At 36.4% G+C, this 21647-nt stretch overlaps 1 protein-coding gene across 10 annotated transcripts; it reads right to left on the bottom strand.

Annotated features, from left to right (window-relative positions):
- On the bottom strand, positions 1–21525 carry exoc7 (exocyst complex component 7). 10 transcript variants are annotated; one of them, XM_039650229.2, is made up of 22 exons: positions 21342–21525; positions 21024–21089; positions 20506–20690; positions 19128–19233; positions 18827–19049; positions 17418–17582; positions 17212–17223; positions 12771–12860; positions 9419–9481; positions 7749–7894; positions 7532–7684; positions 7356–7454; positions 6168–6230; positions 6017–6083; positions 4336–4374; positions 3399–3464; positions 3007–3127; positions 2151–2246; positions 2008–2071; positions 1439–1480; positions 399–532; positions 1–302 (listed from the first exon to the last, which is right to left on the bottom strand). In XM_039650229.2, exons 1-22 carry the CDS (start codon positions 21399–21401, stop codon positions 200–202), a joined length of 2163 nt encoding a protein of 720 aa, XP_039506163.2. In that variant the 5' UTR covers positions 21402–21525; the 3' UTR covers positions 1–199. The 10 variants fall into 10 exon arrangements, with proteins under 10 accessions (XP_039506163.2, XP_039506167.2, XP_039506174.2 ...); XM_039650233.2 differs by lacking the exon at positions 17212–17223; XM_039650240.2 differs by lacking the exon at positions 4336–4374 and having other exon boundaries at positions 21342–21524.
- Positions 21526–21647: the final 122 nt, after the last annotated feature.

The raw sequence follows: 21647 nt of genomic DNA, 5'->3' as shown, positions 1-21647 counted from the left end.
TTTTCAGGAGGGAATTCTATTTATTTATTGCAGTTAAATCCCAAAAAACATTTACATAAATACATTTATACAAAAAAAAAACCAAAACAAGCGTAAGCGAAGAGTGACGCTGCAGTGGAGTGTGTGATGAAGCGGAGGGGAAGTGCATGACCAGGGGAAACCAGAGACTCAGTTGCTATGGTGAAGGAGGGGGCGTGGCCTAGGCTGAAGTGTCAAAGAGCTTGTCAATCATTTCTTCGACCTGCTCCGGCGCGTAGCGGTGATACTTCTCTGGGTTTTTGGTGAATGAAATGTTTGTACATCTGTAAAAACAAAGAATAACATATGAAGAAACACGTGCCGAATATAAGTGTATATGACCCATGAGGTATGAGCTGACGCATCACACACACACACACCGCTGAAGGAAGGCTTTATAAGCGTCTGAAACCACTCTCTTCTGAGCCTGTCTGATGGCATCACGCTGTTCTTTATCAGGAACCGCCCAGCCCTTCTGGATCTTACACAGTTCCTCCAAACCTTCGTTAAAACCCTGCAAACACACACACAAACTTTCATCCCTGTGCACACTGACATCCCTTACGAAAAATAAGTTTATTCAAGTGTGCCATTAGTATACTTCTTTTAAACTAAAAATAAGAAGGTATACTTTCAGTTTATTTTTCCTGTACTTCTCAGAAATATACTTCAAATTACACTTAAGTGTACTTGACTTATACTGAGAGAAAAGCAAGTATATTTGTCCTGTTCTTGTACTCAATATTTTGATCCAGAAATACTTAAAAATATAATTAAGTATTCAAAGTATACTTGTATAAGTATTACAGTAAAAAAAGTAAAATACTAGTATACCCATAAATTCACTTGCAGGACACATGAGATACATAATTATGAACTAGTTGTGCACTTACTGTTACACTTAAACATATACTTTTATGTACTAAAAGTGGGCCAATTTAGTCCCAAGCGGTATTAAAATAGTACACTTACAAGTTTACTACTAGTACATAGTGACATTAGTATACTTACTACATAATGTATACTTAAAAATATACTTGAACATTACTTTAAGTATACTACATAAAATGAACTTGAAATATACTTCTTTTTCGTAAGGGATATCAAATAATCATAGCTTTATTGAATCTTTAGGCAAAATATAAAAAGACTGCATGTGTTTTTGTTGAGTATCATACTTGATGGATCAGGCTCATATAGTCTGAATATGTTCATGAATATAAGCTCATCAAAAATACAAAAAACACCTGAAGCTCGAGCTGAAGGAGGTTTGTACGGTAATACTAAAAGACTTTTACTTGCTAAAACAGTCTAAAGTGTAGAAGATCGAGTGCGATAGGTTTATTAGCAAAGGTTTGATCATTCAGAGGCTTTAGATGAATGAATGAATCACATATGATACAGTAGGACTCTCTCTCACCTTAAACTTGTCCTTGATGATCTGTCGCTCCTTGTCTTTCAGCTGCTCGTGCAAAAACATTAGAAAAGGTTAAACTGAGATCACTTAATGATGAACCAATTAAAAACCGAAGCTCAAAACATAAACTGTGCAGAAGTTCCAAACTGCAGATAATAAAGCATTAAATATTACGCCCATATTACGCCCTAGAACAGGTTTTCCTGCTTGAATGTTGATTATTCTCCTCATATTCTCCATTGTTGCGGCTCCTCTTTTCCCAGTCTGTCAGTAACGCTCTGTTTACTTCCTGTCTCTATGAAGCCCCTCCTTCTGAAAACACACTGTGCTCTGATTGGTGTGTTTGGGAAATGCCCGCCCCTTCCCATAACCACCAGTTTAACACACTGACTAACTCAACCAGGCCCCGCCCCTTTATTCTGCGCATTAATTATTATAATGAGGAATATTGTGACGTGTTCCAGAAGAATCTGACACTGATATAGAGGAGAACTGGAACTTTACAAAGGCTTTTTCATGCTCAAAAAGCAACATTACACATTAAAGTGTGTGTGTGTGTGAGAGCTTCTCACTTTGGCTCCAGGCTGGAACGCTGGGAAGTTTCGCTCGGTCAGATGCTCTGTGACCTTCAGCCAGCTGTAGGTGAGGGAAGGTCAGAGGTCATTGGTTGAATGGTGACGGGACCGTGTGTGGCACGTGGACGGTGATGTTTTACCTGCGCTGATAGTTCTGGATCTCCAGCTCGATCAGTTCTCTGTATGAACTCTCCACCTTCTTATGCGTCACAGCGACCAGCTGAATCAGCTCAGACCTGCGCAGCGGAAAACACCAGTCATGTGACTTATTGTAGGAACTACTAAATATTAAAGGGGTGCAATAATTCCCCATTTGCAAGATGTAAAATAAATCTCTGATGTCCCCAGAGAGTGTGTGTGAAGTTTCAGCTCAAAATACCTCACTGATATTTTTATGTAGCAAGTTAAAATTGTCACTTTTTGATGAGGTTTTTGTGTCTGTCCCTTTAAATGCAAATGAGCTACTGCTCCCGACACAGGGGGCGGAGCTTCAAGAGCTTGCGCACAGAAAAAACAAACACTTTTATTCTTTTATGTTCAAACCTGAGTCAGACAAAGATGGAGAGACTCAAGAATGTTTAGTTGATGCATTTATGTAGCTTATGTGTAGTTGTTGTATCTAGTTGTCATTGATCAGCATATTCTGTCATGATAATCTATAAATCGTGTTCCGGGGGCGGGGTTTATGTAAATAATAGGGTTTGTAGTTCTGTAGTTCTCCTGTAGTTCTATCAGGCGTTTGTTGTAGTCCTTTAAAAGCATTTTTTTTTAAAAAGCAAATCTCTCCCTTTGCTTTGAACTTTGAGCGTTGTAACTCTGCAGATGTTGTTTATGCTCAAAGAGCAACATTACACACTAACTAAAGTTAGAAAAGTGACATCATAATCAACCACCCCTTTAAATGAGGAAGAAAAGTGTCGCCTGATTGGCCAGGAGTGAGTGTGTTCCAGTGTCTGATTGGTCAGTGAACTGGTCCTGGATCAGTCTGTTACTCACTTCTCCAGGGATTTGAGGATGTAGTTGTAGTTGTTATGCAGGAAGACGGCTCGCAGCGCCGGGTCTTCGTACACTTTAGCTTTGTTTGACAGATTCAGCTGCAGGTTACCGAGGACTTTATCTACAAACACACACAATCAGTGTTATTTTACCATCATTTATATACTATTAGAGGATTTATTCGTATTTTAAACTAATTTTATATTGAATTAACATTTATTTTTTAATATTTTTAAATATTTTATTTAGCTTTAATTCATTTTTACTTCAGTTTTAGTAAGTCCAAGGAAACATTTCTATTGTTCATTTAATGTTTTCTAAGTTAAAGGTTTTTATCTAATATTTATTTTATAAATATTAGTTAGATTAGAGTGTGTGTGTGTGTGTCTTACAGATATATGTGCTCAGTAGTCTCCGGCTGAACTCTGAACTGTAGCTGCTGGCGGATGAACTGCTCTCTGAAAACAACAACAGACACATTTCAACAGCCGTTCATTTGTTTCACATTCAGAAAATTATCACTTCCTTCGAAGTAATTCTGTTAACCTGTGAATCTAAATAACTCATAACCTTACATACAACACGTATATTACATTTAACTCTCTGAGAAGAGAAACTGGTCTCAGATCAGCTGAGGATTAAATCACAGCTCCTGTACTACGCTATAACATCTTAATAACTTTAAGATTATTGTTTCATAAGAGGTTATGGTTTCATATCCTGCCGGCTGCAGGGGATCCTCAGAGCAAATACCATCAGATGAAACTTTCTAGAACCCAAAGTTCTTGGAAATCATCATAAATAAATAAAGCCTGTATCTCTTTCAGAAACATTTGCACGTCTATAAAAGGCAAGTACAGTGAGCGATTCAGAAAGACAGTTATGGGTTTGAAGTCAACATGAAATCAAATCAGCCTCGTTTACATTCATAATACATGTTTTCAAGTCATATTGTGAATGATTTTGACAATTCTCGTGTTTAATCAAAATCTCTATCTGAAATAATCCTTATTTTCTGCTAAGGCCACATGGTGAGGGCAAAATAACATTAACTAATAATATTATTTACCCCACTCTATGCAATGCAGTTAAAATCCCAATAGACAAAATCAAGTCCCGTCCAACATTATTTACAGTGTCACATGAGAAATACTACTTTTTACCGTATCATACTGAGTGAAACATGTGTTTAAGCAGCACTGCTTTAGAAGAACAGGCAGTGGCAGATCATTCACCACATGTATTGAGAACGTAAAGCGAGTGAGTTCAGGTTTCATGTTGCCTGTAAGTCAGAGGAGTCCAGCTCTACTCATCTGCACGGGCTCTTACCTCGGGGGTCTAAAGGAATATTGTAAGTGTCCCCGAGAACTACAGGGCAGAAGCAAAGCAGAACAGAGAGAGAGAGAACAAGAGAGAGAGGCAAAGGGCAAGAAGTTAAAATAGTTCTGTTAGTGAAGAGCTTAACCACTGATGGCCAGTCAGGGTGAGAGAGCGAGATCATGTGACAGAAGCAGAGGTGAGTGGGCGGAGCTTAGAAACTAGTGGGAGGAGCTACAGACAGGGTGAGAGAGCGAGATCATGTGACAGATGCAGAGGTGTGTGGGCGGAACTTAGAAACCAGTGGGAGGAGCTACAGACAGGGTGAGAGCAAGAGATCATGTGACAGAAGCAGCGGTGAGTGGGCGGAGCTTAGAATCCAGAGGGAGGAGCTACAGACAGGGTGAGTGAATCATGTGACAGAAGCAGAGGTGGGTTGAGTAGGCGGAGCTTAGAAACAAGTGGGAGGAGCTACAGAGAGGGTGAGAGAGAGAGAGAGATCATATGACAGAAGCAGATGTGTGTGGGCGGAGCTTAGAAACCTAGATCTACAGAGAGGGTGAGTGAATCATGTGACAGAAGCAGAGGTGAGTGGGCGGAGCTTAGAATCCAGTGGGAGGAGCTACAGAGAGGATGAGAGAGAGATCATGTGACAGAAGCAGAGGTGAGTGGGCGGAGCTTAGAATCCAGTGGGAGGAGCTACAGAGAGGGTGAGAGCGTGACATCATGTGACAGAAGCAGAGGTGAGTGGGCGGAGCTTAGAAACCATTGGGAGGAGCTACAGACAGCATGAGAGAGATCATATGACAGAAGCAGAGGTGAGTGGGCGGAGCTTATAAACCAGTGGGAGGAGCTACAGACAGCATGAGAGAGATCATATGACAGAAGTAGAGGTGAGTGGGCAGAGCTTAGAAACCAATGGGAGGAGCTACAGACAGCATGAGAGAGATCATATGACAGAAGCAGAGGTGAGTGGGCGGAGCTTATAAACCAGTGGGAGGAGCTACAGACAGCATGAGAGAGATCATATGACAGAAGCAGAGGTGTGTGGGTGGAGCTTAGAAACCAGTGGGAGGAGCTACAGACAGTGTGAGAGCGCAAGATCACGAGGCAGAAGCAGATGTGTGTGGGCGGAGCTTATAATCCAGTGGGAGGAGCTACAGAGTGGCATGCACTGCTGTGAACATGAGCTGCCATATCAGGACATAAATAAAATATGATATGACCATTTTCACTGACCATTTGTTAATAAGGCAAGACTGCTTAGCAGATCTGACTCTAATAAATAGAAGTTGATGGCTAAAATGGTACTTTAAGCAGAATATTGCAATTTAAAGGCTAATTTATTATTATTTACTGCACGGCGGAGAAAGATGGTTCAGGGAAAAACGTAGACAGAGTGAATTCTCTTTCCAAATATGATCTCAGAATGAACAACTTCAGGAAAACCAAATGATAAGGAAATGCAGACCACAGGAAACATGACAAACAAGGAGACAGGAGGGTGAGGACGGCGGTCTGTGTGTTATGAACATTACTGTGATAAAAACAGACATGTCAGCTGTCCAATATAGAGCTCACATCTGCTCTGTATTACAAGCTATCTTGCAGAACGGCGGATTCATAATCCAGGAATATCTACTGGATCTAATATGTCTGTTTTTATGTGTACATCCGTGTGTTTCTGCTTTACCCTGAGAGGCCAACATCGCTCCAGCGGTTTCCTGGAAATCCAACAGTTGCTGCAGGAACAGGATGGCCTGAGGAGAGACGAGGTTCAGAACATCTGTCCGCTGTTAGCAGTGTTATACTCTACTACAGAATGGACCATGAGGAGATCTTACGTTGCTTGTGAGCTCGTGTACGGTTCCGTCTTTCGGCATGTTGTACTCTTTATCCGGATCGTTCTGTTGGAGAAGAGAACATCACATTATCAGAACATAATAAATCACTTTTATCAGAAATTATAATAAATTAAAAAAAAAAAAATATATATATATATATATTAGGGCTGTCAAACGATTTATCGCGATTAATCACATCCAAAATAAAAGTATGTGTTTACATAATATATGTGGGTGCACTGTGTATAATTATTTAGTATATATATATATATATATAGACACACATGCATGTTTATATTTAAGAAATATTTTCATGTATATAGATTTATATATCATTTATATTATATATAAATATTTTATATATAAATAATATTTTTTTCTTAAATATACATGCATGTGTGCGTGTATTTATATATAAACAAAATAATTATACACAGTGCACCCACATATATTATGTAAACACAAACTTTTATTTTGGATGCGATTAATCGCGATTAATCGTTTGACAGCCCTAATATATATATATATATATATATATTTAAATAATTGATTTTTATTTAATTACATGCATTTTTACATTTTTAATATTCAGAATTATTCATTACTTCTAATATTAACTATATATAATTTGAAAAATAATTTAATATTTTTATATTAAATTAAATGATAAATATTTTTAAAAAATTTATAAAACATACAATTAAATATATACATATATATATATTATATATATATATGAAGAGTTCAGATGCAAAAGTCTCTAAGTGCCATTTGAAATTTTCTTCTAGAATGATTTTTATCAAGCTTGTATATTTAAGTTCAGTAATTTCACTTAAATGACAATTAATAGGTTATCTTCATTGCAATTTAAGTGAAATTACTGAACTTAAATATACAAGCTTGATAAAAATTATCATTAAAGAAGAAAATTTCAAATGGCATTTAGAGGCTTTTGCATCTGAACTCTTCATATAAATATATAACATTTTTAATATTCATTATAATACAATGTCACGTGACCCGGAGCAAAACTGGCCACTCCAGGCCATAATATGACATGAGTCAACATAATATTATCCGTTAAAAATTGCCAGGATAAAAGAAAAGACTCTGTTCGGACACTAGGCATTCTGGGATTTGAACTAGCAGCCGTTCAGTGCCTGAAGCTGATCTCTGATCAGTGCTTACCTTAATGCTGTCAGCGAACTCCTCGAGAGCTTTCGCGCCAATGGTCTCCATAGAGGTGATGAGAGCCGGGAGCTTGTTCTTGGTGCTGGCAGCCGTTCCCTGCACCACAACACAGGATATGACATCACCAGCCAACAAAATCCAATGCGAATATCCACGTATATTCTTCTTTTTACCTGTAGTGTGGCGTCAAAGTCGGGTTTGGTCTGCTTGAGGTGCCGCAGGATGGGGAAGATGGTCAACACGGCGGAGTAATCGTGTCTCATGATGGCTCTGCGTGCCGCTGACACGATGTTATCACCTTCCAACATCAAATTATCCAACGCCTCCTGCAACGGCATACAATTAAACCATGCACACACACACACGCACACAGAGGTGATCTGCACGGACCTGTATGAGCGAGTCAAAGGTCTTTTTCTGGTGATGTTCAGGAATGATCTCGGTCAGTAACACGTACTCGCTCTGAGCCAGCTTCACAAACGCACTGATGCAGTGGATGTACGAGTCAATCTCAATGTCCAACACGTCATCCTTCCCTGAGACAAACACACACACACACCTGTAAGATCTCAGGAAAAACAATATTCAAAATACGCTCATTTTGAAATAAGGATGATATAATGAAAATAATAACAATGGCATGAGCTCAAACAGAAGATGACGGCGCTTGCAACGCCAAGGTCATGGGTTCGATTCCCAGGGAAATGCATTAACTGATCAAATGTATTTGTTAAAAGCAATGCAAGTCAGTGTGAATAATGCATAGACATAAATGTAATCAAGTTTGATGAACAATATATGTGATGATCAATTATTGTTGTAATTCTGTTAGCTGGTAATGCAACGAGAGCTTTAAATAAAATGTATTAATATGAGACCAAAAACCTGCTATAATTTCCATAATTTCATTTGGGAGATTTCAATGCTTTCACTGAATAAGTTTTCTGAAATCATGTTTGTGATACTGCAGGAAATCATATTTACAACATGTGCTAAACGATGATTACAAGTAAACGTCGAACAGCACAATCCCACTAATGTTTCTTCATATCTACTCTCCATAGACAATCAATAAGTGTCTCATGCTTTATGCATATCACACTGATCATATTTATTGAAACATTGCATATGAGTGAGATTCGAATCCTTGAAACCTGATGTTTGATGTAAATCTGAAAATGTAACTATAAGACTTGAATTGATTAACCCTAAAACCGTATTCTGGACAAATGTGGTCAAAATAGTTTAGATTTATTTTTAAAAAATACGGTACGGTACTGAGCGGCACAAGACTTGGCTACTTTTCCTAAGTTTGCCTCTTGAACACACAATTTTTTTGACTCAATTCTAAAATGAGTGAAAAAAACTCCTTAATCTTGTATTTGGGTCAAAAATGGGCACCCATAGAAATGAATGGGAAAAACTGTAATTTAGAGCATTGTAAAATAAGCCAAAATAATGACAGCAAAGTCACTTCATCTTTAGGTTTTAGCTCTAAGAACTTATTGGAATGATATTTTAATGTAGTTAAAAAAATTTTAAAAATAAAACATAAAAATAAGCATAATTTACATAAAAAATATGGTACTTTTTGAAGTAAATAAATTCAAAAATACCCCTAAAATAAAAAAAACACACAATAAATGGATAGACAAAACTTTATCGAAGACGGTGATATAACATTTATAATAAATAAAAATTAGGATCACACCTGAATCCTCTGTGCCCACATTTGTCCACAATTACAGGATTAAGGGCTAGAAAGTGAATGCGGTTTGAGGGCTACGGGCCGATGAACCACTCGATTGAGCTTCAAACCCTCCAGATCTGCTTTAACAAATGTTTAAAGGTTCAGAGCTTTAAAACCGCAACAGCATCTTTGACATATACTGATGATTATGGCCGGACTCGGCCCTCGGTTTGCAGAAACACTAAAACCCACGTGGATAAACATTAAAATACACATTATTTTGAACATAAAGCCACAAGATTTTGAAGATCTTGTTTTGAACACAGAGTACACAGAGTAAGTGGTATTGAATCTTTGAGGTCAGACTCACCTGTGGCCGCCCCATGCTTGTCGTCAGACAGGAGCTTAACCCCACGCAGGTCATGTTCGAAACCTGATTGGTTAGGATATAGTCACATGACGGGGTCACTCACCCCAGGCCACAAAGGGAGTGTTGAACAGGCTATACCCACCCACAAAGCAAAGGCCACTTGTTTTAGGATGTTAGGGGGATTTCTTAGTGCACCGATGGACCCAGCAAAGCACAGAGACTTATGGGAAACAGTTCGAGAGAAAACCTTCCTGTCACTCAGAAAGTCAACTTCCTACTTGGAAAAGTGCAGAGGAACACTTTATACAGTTTGTAAAATTCAGATGCAGTGTAATTTTTGTATTTTTAATATACTATTATAGTATTTATCAATCAATAAACTAATACATTAATAATTAAATCATCCATAATTCAACTTAATTTTAGAATTTTGCTTAGTTAAACAACTAGATTTTAATTTTAGCTTACGTTTTAGTCATTTTTATTTTCTGTATCTTTCATTTATACATCTCTGTTATAGTTTTAGTAATTTCAGCACTTTATTTTCAGTTAGCAGCCAAGGCAACATTTATAATTTGTTTAATTGAAATTTTATTCGATTTGAGATTTATTTCAATTAACAAACTATTTATAATAGTTTTAACTAACAAAAACAACACTAATGATATCAGACACGGCGGCAGTTAATGATCAACATTTATTAAAGAAAATAAAAATTCATCAATACTGTAAGTCCGAGTTTGACATGTTCTGTAAAATATTGTGGTAATGTACGTGGCAAAATATTTAGTAACTTCCATGTTTTCAACTCACTTAGGGCCGCGAATCCAAAATAAAATTTTGTGTTTATTTGTGTAGTGTGTATAATTATTTTATATATATAAATACACACACTGCATGTATATATTTAAGAAATATTTGCATGCATATACTTTTTCTATATTTATACAAAATTAATATTATAAATAAATATTTGATATATTAATAACACATATATTAATAATAAACGTGTTTTCCTTTAAATTAGGTTTATTTTTCTGACCACATTTGCATAATCGGACCTAAACATACCCTTTGTTGCGACTTAACGTGCATTTAAAGAAACGATATTCTGGTGAAAATTCTAAAATGTTTACATAAAAAAGTAAAAAAACATATTATTTGAATTTACTTGAAACATTATTATTTGCTAGGGACTTTATTTAATTTTCATTTAGTAATTGTAAATTTGCTTATTTCTTAAAGAAACAATACAGTATGGTAAATATACCCATTATTAACAAAACAAAATATATTATTAGACTGTTATTATTTTGATGGTGTCATATTGTAACAAAAACATTAGCAAAATAGTCCAAAATAAAATGTTGTGTTTACATAATACATGTGTGTAGTGTGTATAATTATTTTGTATATATAAATACACACACTGCATGTATATATTTAACCGTTGTGCTGCATTAGATTTTTAACACCGTTGAGTGCATTAAGGACCAAAAATGGCCACATATTAAACATTGCCTAAAATATTATATATTATTATTATTTTCCACTTTTACCAAGTTAAATCTTTTAACCAGCATCAGTCCTCATAACTACCAAAAATGTATTCAATTTCAGGATTTTAACCCTTTAATTACCAGTTTTGGTTACGAAACCATCGATTTGTATAAGAGGAAAAAACACAAAAATTCAATTATTTTCAATAAACTAAATGCAAAGAGAAAACTTTAGATTTGGATTATCACAGTCCCACTTTGCAAAAAATCCCACTTAGCGCGTTAGAGACCAAAAATGGCCACCTATTAAACATTGCCTATTGCCTAAAATAAGGTGCATTTCCACCCATAGGGAATAAATATGTAGTGACGTCATCTGGTGGAATACACTATATAATGCAAATATAATGCTTTTGCTTCAAAATGAAAGGATGTTTGTGCAAAAATCATGTTTCATGTATTACTGACAGCCTCAGTTTTAATGGGTTTCAATGGGCCATTTTTGGTCTTTATGGTGCTGAGTGTTACTATTTGATCTACACAGTGTGTGTTATACATATTTTGCAAAATGGGATCCCATTTTTTACATGTATCCAAAAAGTCACAATTTTGCCAAATTTCATACCATTTGCATTAAAACAGCCAAAATGGTCAAAGAAATTAAACTGCAAAAGACCAAAAATGTCCCTAATGCAGCATAAGGGTTAAGAAATATATACTTTATCTATATTTATACAAAATTAATATTATAAATAAATATTTGTTATATTAATAACACATTTTTCATATGTGTGTATTTATATATACTACACACACATATATTATGTAAACACAAACTTTTATTTTGGATGCGATTAATCGCCCTAGTTTATGTAAATTAGAAGGTTTTTAAGTTTAACAATGACACCTTTATGCTTACCTTCTAGTCCTCTGTTATGCCATACGGAACCGTTTGCCACTGAAACTGCTTAACGCACCAGTGGGGCTCGACAGCCTTTTAGACAAACGGGTCGGCGTGTATGGTTGGGTTGCGGAGAGTTCGGGTTACGGAGAGTTTGTGAGTTATAACGGAAATCATTATGAACATCAGCTATGCTAATTATTTCCCATCTGCCTTTCTGCTGTTATCTCGGGACGCTTGTCCCGAGAAAAATGGCGTTCGTCAGGTCCAGTTTTGTGTCCAGCCTCTCACGGGGATTTCGGATGCCCCAACGCCTGTGATGAGACGACTCAACGCCTGTGATGAGACGACTCAACGCCTGCGATATGTTATGGCGCCGTTTGATTCATAAACAATATTTATATTTAATATTTATATTTAAACAATATGAATGTAAGCCAGAGGAGAACTGGCCCCCGACTGAGCCTGGGTTCTCCCAAGGTTTTTTCTCCATCCAATCTGATGGAGTTTGGTTCCTTGCCACTGTCGCCTTGCTTTTGGCTTGCTTTGAGCTTGCTCAGTTGGGGTTATTTAGTGTTTAGCAATGTTGTTGATCTGTGTTGTGCTACTTACATGTTATCACTGTGAAGCTGCTTTGATACAATCTGTATTGTGAAAAGCGCTATATAAATAAATGTGACTTGACTTGACTTGACCTTTATTTAAATCCACATTGTTTTTGTGCCACATAAACATTTATCTGATTTTAAATACAACATCTGATAGCAATATTAAAAGAATAATGACGAACAGGAAGGTCTCTCTCTCTCTCTCTCCATCCTAAGGCCGCTCTACCGCTGTGACCCATAAGTTTCTGTTTTCTCCGAAACGCAGGAACAACAGTTCAAAAACACAGCAAAAGTGCGAGAAACCGTGGAGAGGGAAGGGAAACGGGAAAGACAGCGTGCTTTACCTTCCAGAGGAGTGAGGTTAGAACCCTTTTTTCCATCCAGGCCATGCTGAGAGTACTGTTTGAGCAGATTCTGAGCCTTACGGATCGTGCCTGCTCCCATCAACACCGAAACAGAGAGAAAGAGACAGAGAAGGGGGGACAGCAGCAGAGGATGTGTCAGGAGGAGAACAGAGGAAGACACCGTGAGGAAGAGGAAGAGGAAACCCTGTTCACCGACACCAGAGGAACAACTGAGAGGAATCCAGATCCCTCCGTGACTGAAGCACACCACAGCGCATCACACACACACACACACACACACGGCCCAATATTAACCTCTGAAATGAGAGCTGCATGTTTGTTAGTAACTGATCCGCAACATTATTACACGGTCAAACGGAGGAAGGGATTTTCATGTTTCAAGAACAAATATCTGAACACTCGTCGTCATGTAAAGTTCTTTAAAGGAGTAGTTCACTTTTCAAAAAACTTTTGCTGATAATTTACTCGCCCCCATGTCATCCAAGATGTCCACGTCTTTCTTTCTTCAGTCGAAAAGAAATTAAGATTTTCTCCATATAATGGACTTCAATGGGGTCCATCATTGTTCATCAAAACGAACAAATCTTTTTCCGAGTCATTCGGTTGATTCAACGAACGAAATGACTCGAAAAAAGATTTGTTTCATTTGAGTTCGAACAGGAGAGTCACGAACGGGCATCACAGAACAGAGCAAGGCGAGCATTTGAGCTTATAAAACTTAAACTTTGTTATTTATTTTTGAAATGAGCGCTCGTTTCGCTTGATAAGAGCCTTGTTCATCGTCTGGAATCGTTTAAAGCCCTTTTAAGCTGCACTGAAACTCTCATTTGGACCTTGAACCGTTTGGACCCCATTGAAGTCCATTATATGGAGAAAATCCTGGAATGTTTTCATCAAAAACCTTCATTTCTTTTCGACTGAAGAAAGAAAGACATGGACATCTTGGATGACATGGGTGTGAGTAAATTATCAGCAAAAGATTTTTTTAAAGTGAACTACTCCTTTAAATGATAATAAGCAACTGATTATTAAGAGTGTTTAGGCTTTTTGAGGATAAAAAAAATGGATGTGAATGGATATTTTTCATTGAATGGTGGTTGTGTCCACACACTGCAAAGACACATTTATATGCAAACACCACATAATATATAAAATAGTGAATTTTGGATCTGATGACCCCTTTAAGGGACAAAGGTTGCTCCAAATCTGTATGCATTTCTTACTTCTGCCGAACACAAAAAGTAGTTTTTAGTATTCCCCCCATCTCATACTGTGGAAGTCAATTGGCTACCATCAACACATTCTTTAAAATATCTTCTTTTGTGTTCAGCAGAAGAAAGAAATTCATTGTGTAAATGCTTTGAGACGCAAAATGACATAAGATAAGAAGTCTGAGAAACTGATGGGAAAAGTTCATGCTTAAAACAAGAAATAAATAACATCTGCCAATCAGGTCTGAAAAATAAACATGTTTTCCTTTAAATTAGGTTTATTTTTCTGACCACATTTGCATAATCTGATCTAAAAATATCATTTGTTGCGACTTGCGTGCATTTAAACAGTTTTCAAACTTTGGAAGTCTAAAATGTTTACATAAAAAAAGTAAAAAATATTATTTACAATTTACTTGAAACATTATTATTTGCTAGGGGCTTTATTTAATTTTCATTTAGTAATTGTAAATTTGCTAATTTCTTAAAGAAAAAAATACAGTATGGTGGTAAATATACTCATTATTAACAAAACATAAAAAAATATATATTATATATAATATATATATATATATATATATATATATATATATAAAATATATTATTTGATTGTTATTATTTTGATGGTGTCATATTGTAACATTTATTGTAACAAAAATGTAGCAAAATATTCCTCCTCACATTAAACCTCAAAAACAAAACAAAAAAAAAAGACAAAAATCCTGATGTAATGAAAAGACTTGTATATTATACTACAAATTACTTATATTAACACAAGGGGAAAAAAATATTAGCGTATTGAAAAATAAATATTTTTAATTAAAAAAAAAAGTTGAATGGTGAACGTGTTAAAATATTTAATACTTATTTATAGCTGGTAGACATTTTTAATTGACTGGTCATTGACAGTAGTGGCAAAAGGTTAATTTTGGACCTGCATGCACACGCACACACACATCACATCACATATTATCACAATGTCTACATCTGAACAGAAAGAACACGTCAAACACACTGAGGAGAAAATACAACGGGTTAATCAATCCCAGCGATTAAACTACAGCATTGTGTCATGAACAGTGATGTTAATACAGTTATTAATATTAGCGCTGCTAAAAAAGCATCAGCCTTTGCCAAACATCACAATCTAAAACCTATTAACATCATAAACGTATACTAAACAACACAAAGTCAAACATGTGAGAGTCATAGTGTGGCTAAAACAAGGCAGTGTCTTAAAGGGGTCATATCATCATTTTATATCATATTAGTTTTCCTTCGGATATTAAAGTTTCCTGTCAACTCCACTCAAACCTTCAGGCTGTTTTTATAGACTTGTGTATGATTATGACTGTCTAAACACTAAAAATGAGTGTTGATATGTAAAGAAAGAAGGCTCAGCTCATAGCCTTTGTGAAAGAGCCATTGTTCCAGATTAGTTTGCATCAACTTCTTTGTGTCAGAATATGTAAATCATACAAATAATACAAAGAAAATGTGATTAACCCCTTTAATAAGCAGTTAATGAGCAGTAGATGTTTGTGTTAAGTGTCAAGCATGACAAAGACACCGGTTTTCTGTTAGTGAGGGCGAACGGTCACAGCGCCGCCGTGTGGCGGACATGTGCGCATGCAGGGAGTGTTAGTAGAAAACGCTGAAGTTGAGACACTTCATATGTAATATAGTGCCGTTAGCCAACTAAATGTGCCCTCCACACACAGAGGAAATACAGTAACACCACTTTGAGAAACAGAAACACCACAGATTCAACAGACAGGAGGGAAAACGCCTGCTATACAGCGAAAAACACGAGCGCAATGTACTAGTTAACTTGACTGATAACAATAATATGGAAATTAACACTTAGGCAGTTAATCAGCCTGGCTGATGTATCAATCTATCGCTACTGTGTGTGTGTGTGTGTGAAGACCTTTTCACATTGAGCCTCATTTAAAGATGTGATAAGCGATTTCTGAGAAACAAAGTTGAAAGTGGATCGAACTGAGCACCAAAACACACTTGTAGCCAATCGGCAGTAAGGGGCGTGTCCATTTGCATGGGGACGGGGCTATCGAGATGGGGCGTGTCCTTTTGTGTAGAGGCGATTTCAAAGAACTCCAGCGTTTCTCTGAAATTGCTTACTGCCCCTTTAAGAAACATGAATAGAATGATTTCCGCCTAATGGTTCATAAAATCATTCTTTAAAAAAATTTCCATTTTATTTGCATGGCAATTTAAGCAAGAATTGTACAAAAATGGCTGCATAAAAATTTTGAGGGCAAATATTGGCCATAGCAAGCTATTACATTGCATTTGACTCTACATACACCGTCCATAAGCTTGGGGTCAGTAAGAATTATTTTTAAATAAATTAATACTTTTATTTGACAAGGATGCATTAAATGGATCAATAATAACCATAAAAACCAACATTTAAAAAATATTAAATTCTATTTCAGATAAATTATTTTGAACTTTCTATTCTAAGAATCCTGAACAATGTACAAGTTTCCATAAAAATATGAAGCAGCACAGCTGTTTTCAACACTTATAATAATCATTAATGTTTCTTGAGCATCAAATCATCATATTAGTGTGATTTGTGAAGGGTCATGTGACACTGAAGACTGGAGTAATGATGCTGAAATTACAGCTTTGATCACAGGAATACATTACAGTTTACTATATATTCACATAAAAAACAGTGTTAAATTGTAATAATATTTTAACTGCGTTTTTGATCATGGTGAGCAGAAAATACTCAGTAATTTTATAATTTAAATTAAATATATTAAATTCAATTATATACATAAATATATTAATTATATACATTATAATTAGTAAATATAATTATATTTAATTAAAAAATAATAATAAATATAATTATATACATTATATATAAATTATATATCAATTATATACAAAACATACAAAAAAATGTTACTGACCCCAAATCTTAGAAAGCCATTTTTTTCATCAAACTAAACATTTGTGTCACGTTCTGTGTGTTAAGTTTAGGATGTTTTTGTCCAGAACATGTTACTTGGGAAAACCGGTTGCGTTGCATGTGAACAGGCCTTTCATAAACACAATGTATCCTGTTGAGTATGTGTGTGTGTGTGTGTGTGTGTGTGTGGATAATGTAAAGCTCTGGCTGTGCAAACAGAAGCAAGCGATGGACACGTCACACAACACCGCTGCAACTTTACCTGGGATGTAGACTGAGTGACACCATCAGACACGAGAGAAATGAGCAGAGGAGAGGAGACGTTAGTAAGAAAACACACTAGGAATAGGAAAAGAGGAGAACTCTCGACAGGAAGTGATGTCACGAAGACAGATTACACCTGATTGCGATCCACCAGGAACCCAAAGAGACCCGATCTGGTGAAGCCGAGGGTTAAAGGTCACTGACCTGGTCTTTTCGGAGGCTTCTTGGTGGGCGTCTCCTTGCGTTTGGTCTGCACGGCGGGCGAGTGGATGGCGGAGCTGGCGCTGTTCTTACGGAAATGCTCCTTCAAACCCTTAATGGACCGATCCAGCTGACTGGACCGGACCTGGAAATACACGTTCATGAAGTCTGCGGACAAACAAACACACGCTACATCAGATTTCAGACATCCTCGTGACGTACGTCTAAGGCCCTGTCCACACGGAGACGAGTTTAAGTGTATATATAGAAATGTTGTGTCATATCTGTGTGAGCCCGAAACCGTTATTTTTATTTCTTGAATGTATTTTTTTTATTTTACCTCTTTGTTTATTTATATTTTATTTCTTATGCTATGACGCTTGACTGTTGTCTGATTAAGACATTTCATATTTTGTACCAGGACTCTACAATATTTGTTTATATTGTTCAATAAAGCAAAATAAATAAATTGTTAGTTATAAATTGTTAGTTATATAAAAATACTCGGCACTAACAATTTATTAGTGGATCTCATTAAACGACATATTAAACCTAATGCACTATTGAAATTGACATCGTAATTTTATTGTACACATAAATTGTATCTGATTTAGCATTGTATTAGACCCCCCACACCCACTTCAACACACAAGTTACACCACTGCGTGAGACAACAGTGTGTTCACAGATTTTGTTTTTTAGAATGAGCAGAAAAAAACAATATACACTCTCAGAAAAAAAGGTACAAAAGCTGTCACTGGGGCTGTACCTTTTCAAAAGGTAAACTTTTGTCCATTTTAGGTGCTAATAAGTGCATTTTAGGTGTTAATATGTGCATTTTAGGTGCTAATAAGTACATTTTAGGTGCTAATATGTTCATTTTAGGTGCTAATATGTCCATTTCATGAGATAATATGTCCATTTTAGGAGGTAATATGTACATTTTAGGTGTTAATATGTACATTTCAGGAGCTAATATGTACATTTTAGGTGTTAATATGTACATTTCAGGTGCTAATATGTACCACTAAGGTACCAATATGCAGCCTTTGGGTACAAAAGTGTACCTTTTGAAAAGGTACAGCCCCAGTGACAGCTTTTGTACCTTTTTTTCTGAGAGTGTACTGTAAAAAAACATTGTTGGTTTAACTTAAAAACATTAAGTAACCTGGCTGCCTTAAAATTTTAAGTTCATTAAAATGGAAAAAGTGAGTTAATACAATTAAGGAGATTGATTTATTCATCAGAAACTCGATATATTATGTTATCTGAACCACATAAATTAATTAAGTTGATTTGACAAAAGAAAAAATGTTGTGATTACAAATCACGAACATATATATTTTTTCAACAGTGTAGTGACTGTGTGTCCCAGCCAGGCCTAAGATGAAAGCGTTTGTGTGTGTGTTCACCTTGGTTGCGGCCGTACTCCACCAGCCAGGCCGAGATGCAGATGATGTCCTGCAGAACGGCTTCGGGAAGATGCTCCAGCGTCACGTCCTCCTGCACCTCCACGTCCTCGTCTCCTCCGATGGCGTCCAGGATGAGGACGGGCGGCACTGGTTTACTATAGCGCGTCAACAGGCTGCGAAACTCCGCCTCCAGCAGCTCCTTTCCCTTCTCGAAACGAGCTTTCTGCAACACCACACAGCCTCGGTGACGCTTTAATCAAACTGAAGGAGAGTGAGAGGTTTGTGAGGATGGGGGACGTACCACTGTGTTGAGCTCAGGACTGTCGGGATTGTTGTCCTGGAAATACTCCACGGCTTTCTGGATCTTTGCAATGCAGGCCAGATACTCGTCCAGACGACCAGCTGGGCTGCAAGAGCGGCGATTGACCGAAATGAGTACATATTATATATATATATATATATATATATATATATATATATATATATGAAGAGTTCAGATGCAAAAGCCTCTAAGTGCCATTTGAAATTTTCTTCTAGAATGATCATTTTTATAAAGCTTGTATATTTAAGTTCAGTAATTTCACTTAAATGGCAATGATAATTACCTATTAATTGTTATTTAAGTGAAATCACTGAACTTAAATATACAAGTTTGATAAAAATCATCATTAAAGAAGAAAATTTCAAATGGCATTTAGAGGCTTTTGCATCTGAACTCTTCATATATATATATATACATATATATATTAGTGCTGGGCAACAATTAATGGCATCCAAAATAAAAGTTTGTGTTTACATAATAATGTTACACAACATTTGAAGTGGATCAAAAAAGTTCCTCAAAGTTGTCCTAAGACAAGAACGGGTATTCAGGGTTCCTGCACACTTTTTAAAGTAAAATTTAAGGCTTTTTAAGACCTTTTTAAGACCTGAAGAAATCAAAATCAATACCGTACATTAGGGGTGTGCAATATTGACAAAAATATATATCTCGATGTTTTCAACGTTTTGTTGGTAACAAGCAAATTTGAACAAGCAAATCCACAAAGATAGAATAGGCCAATAAAAACAATACGTACGCAAATAAGATATTTTTAATTTGGAAAACATTGAGATATGACTAAATCGAAGTGTCATCTAAAATTTAAGACCTTTCATAAGTAAAAATAAGACTTTTTATGGCCTTATATTTAAAAAATCTAATTTAAGGCTTTTTAAGGATCCGCGGGAACCCTGGTATTGTTCAAAATTCATGTATAACTTTGGTAAAAGATTTTGATCCACTTTAAATGTTGACTACTGTGTATATATATATGAAGAGTTCAGATGCAAAAGCCTCTAAATGCCATTTGAAATTTTCTTCTTTAATGATGATTTTTATCAAACTTGTATATTTAAGTTCAGTAATTTCACTTAAATAACAATTAATAGGTAATTATCATTGCCATTTAAGTGAAATTACTGAACTTAAATATACAAGTTTGATAAAAATCATCATTAAAGAAGAAAATTTCAAATAGGATTTAGAGGCTTTTGCATCTGAACTCTTCATATATATATATATGTGAAATTAAGTTGTATTATATAATACAGTATATGTATTCTATATTATCAATATATAAAAGCCAAACCAATATATTGTCTACTAGCCAGAGGACGCATGTCTCAGTCACACTCACCCTTCCCGGATGATCTTGTCGGTGTCTTTGGCCACATGATAGTAGCTGATGACGTGATCCATGCAGGACAGAGTTTTGTCCACGTTCTCCTGCAGTCGCTGCAGATTCTCCGTCTGCTTGTGGACCGGGATTATGGAGTTCTCCAGCTGCATCAGACGGCTCTCGAACGACGACAGGATGGACACCTCGAACAAGCGAAACACATTCATGGTTTCAGTCATTAAAATTAACTACAATGTGTACAGTAAGTATCCTTAACCCAGTTTGATCATCTTATAGCTTAAAAAAGGATGGCTTGACACACACACACAGTCTGGTTGGCTATCTTTGTGGGGACTCTCCATAGAAAAATCATTATGTATGATTTATCAGCTTGTACCTCAATGAAGGGCCCACAGTGACACGAGTCCACAACAGAATAGAAATGTAAACACACACACACACACACACACACACACACACACACACACACACACACACACACACATTCAGCAATATATGAACTGATCATCTCTCACCATTCCTTTAGTGAGCTGATCACTCTTTTCCAGGCTTTCACGAATAAAAGACAGAGTTTCTTGTTCCTGAGATTATAAGTAAACACACAGACTGTCAAGCTTACTGTAAATATACTGAACTGTCAAGTGAATACACCCATCAACATGGCATTTACATTTAGTCTACCATTAAGTTACGCTTCTAAAACGGTTTGTGACGTTATATTCATGACAGTCGTGCATATTTTCATTCTAGTTGATCGCAAATGACATTTTTAATATCCGCTCCCTGATCACGGGATTCTCATGTTATTCTTCATTCTTCCAGTTTTTACGGACCTGTTTGAGTTTGTCCTCGATCACTCGCTTCCGAGCGGACGCGTCTTCGGTCGGGATCATCCTGACTGTCAGAAGTGTGATCAAAATAACAGCTGAATCCGTCAAGATCAAGGAAAAATCAAGAATAATAGTGCAACATTAACGTGAAGACAGCGGAAACCAACACTAACGGAAGTGAATCACAACATATACAAAATAAAAGTCCCCAAACCATAAGTTCCGCATTTGACGTAAGGATGCTCGTCCATTTCCGGTTGTGTAGATTAAAGCGGAGGAAAACCGGAGAAAACGGGATTATGGCAGAGT

The sequence above is a fragment of the Pimephales promelas genome, chromosome 17 (assembly GCF_988280905.1).
Source record: "Pimephales promelas chromosome 17, fPimPro1.hap1.1, whole genome shotgun sequence".
NCBI lineage: Eukaryota > Metazoa > Chordata > Actinopteri > Cypriniformes > Leuciscidae > Pimephales > Pimephales promelas.
Note: the sequence above shows the minus strand (reverse complement) of the source record. Positions and strands in the feature narration are given on the sequence as shown.

Coding starts and splice junctions, on each gene's coding strand:
- exoc7 (XM_039650229.2), bottom strand. CDS start 21,401: ATGATCCCGACCGAAGACGCGTCCGCTCGGAAGCGAGTGATCGAGGAC. Junction 9,482..12,770: donor TAACCTCACTCCTCTGGAAG/GTAAAGCACGCT, acceptor CTAACCAATCAG/GTTTCGAACATGACCTGCGT. Junction 7,895..9,418: donor CAAGCATGGGGCGGCCACAG/GTGAGTCTGACC, acceptor TGTTTGTCTCAG/GGAAGGATGACGTGTTGGAC.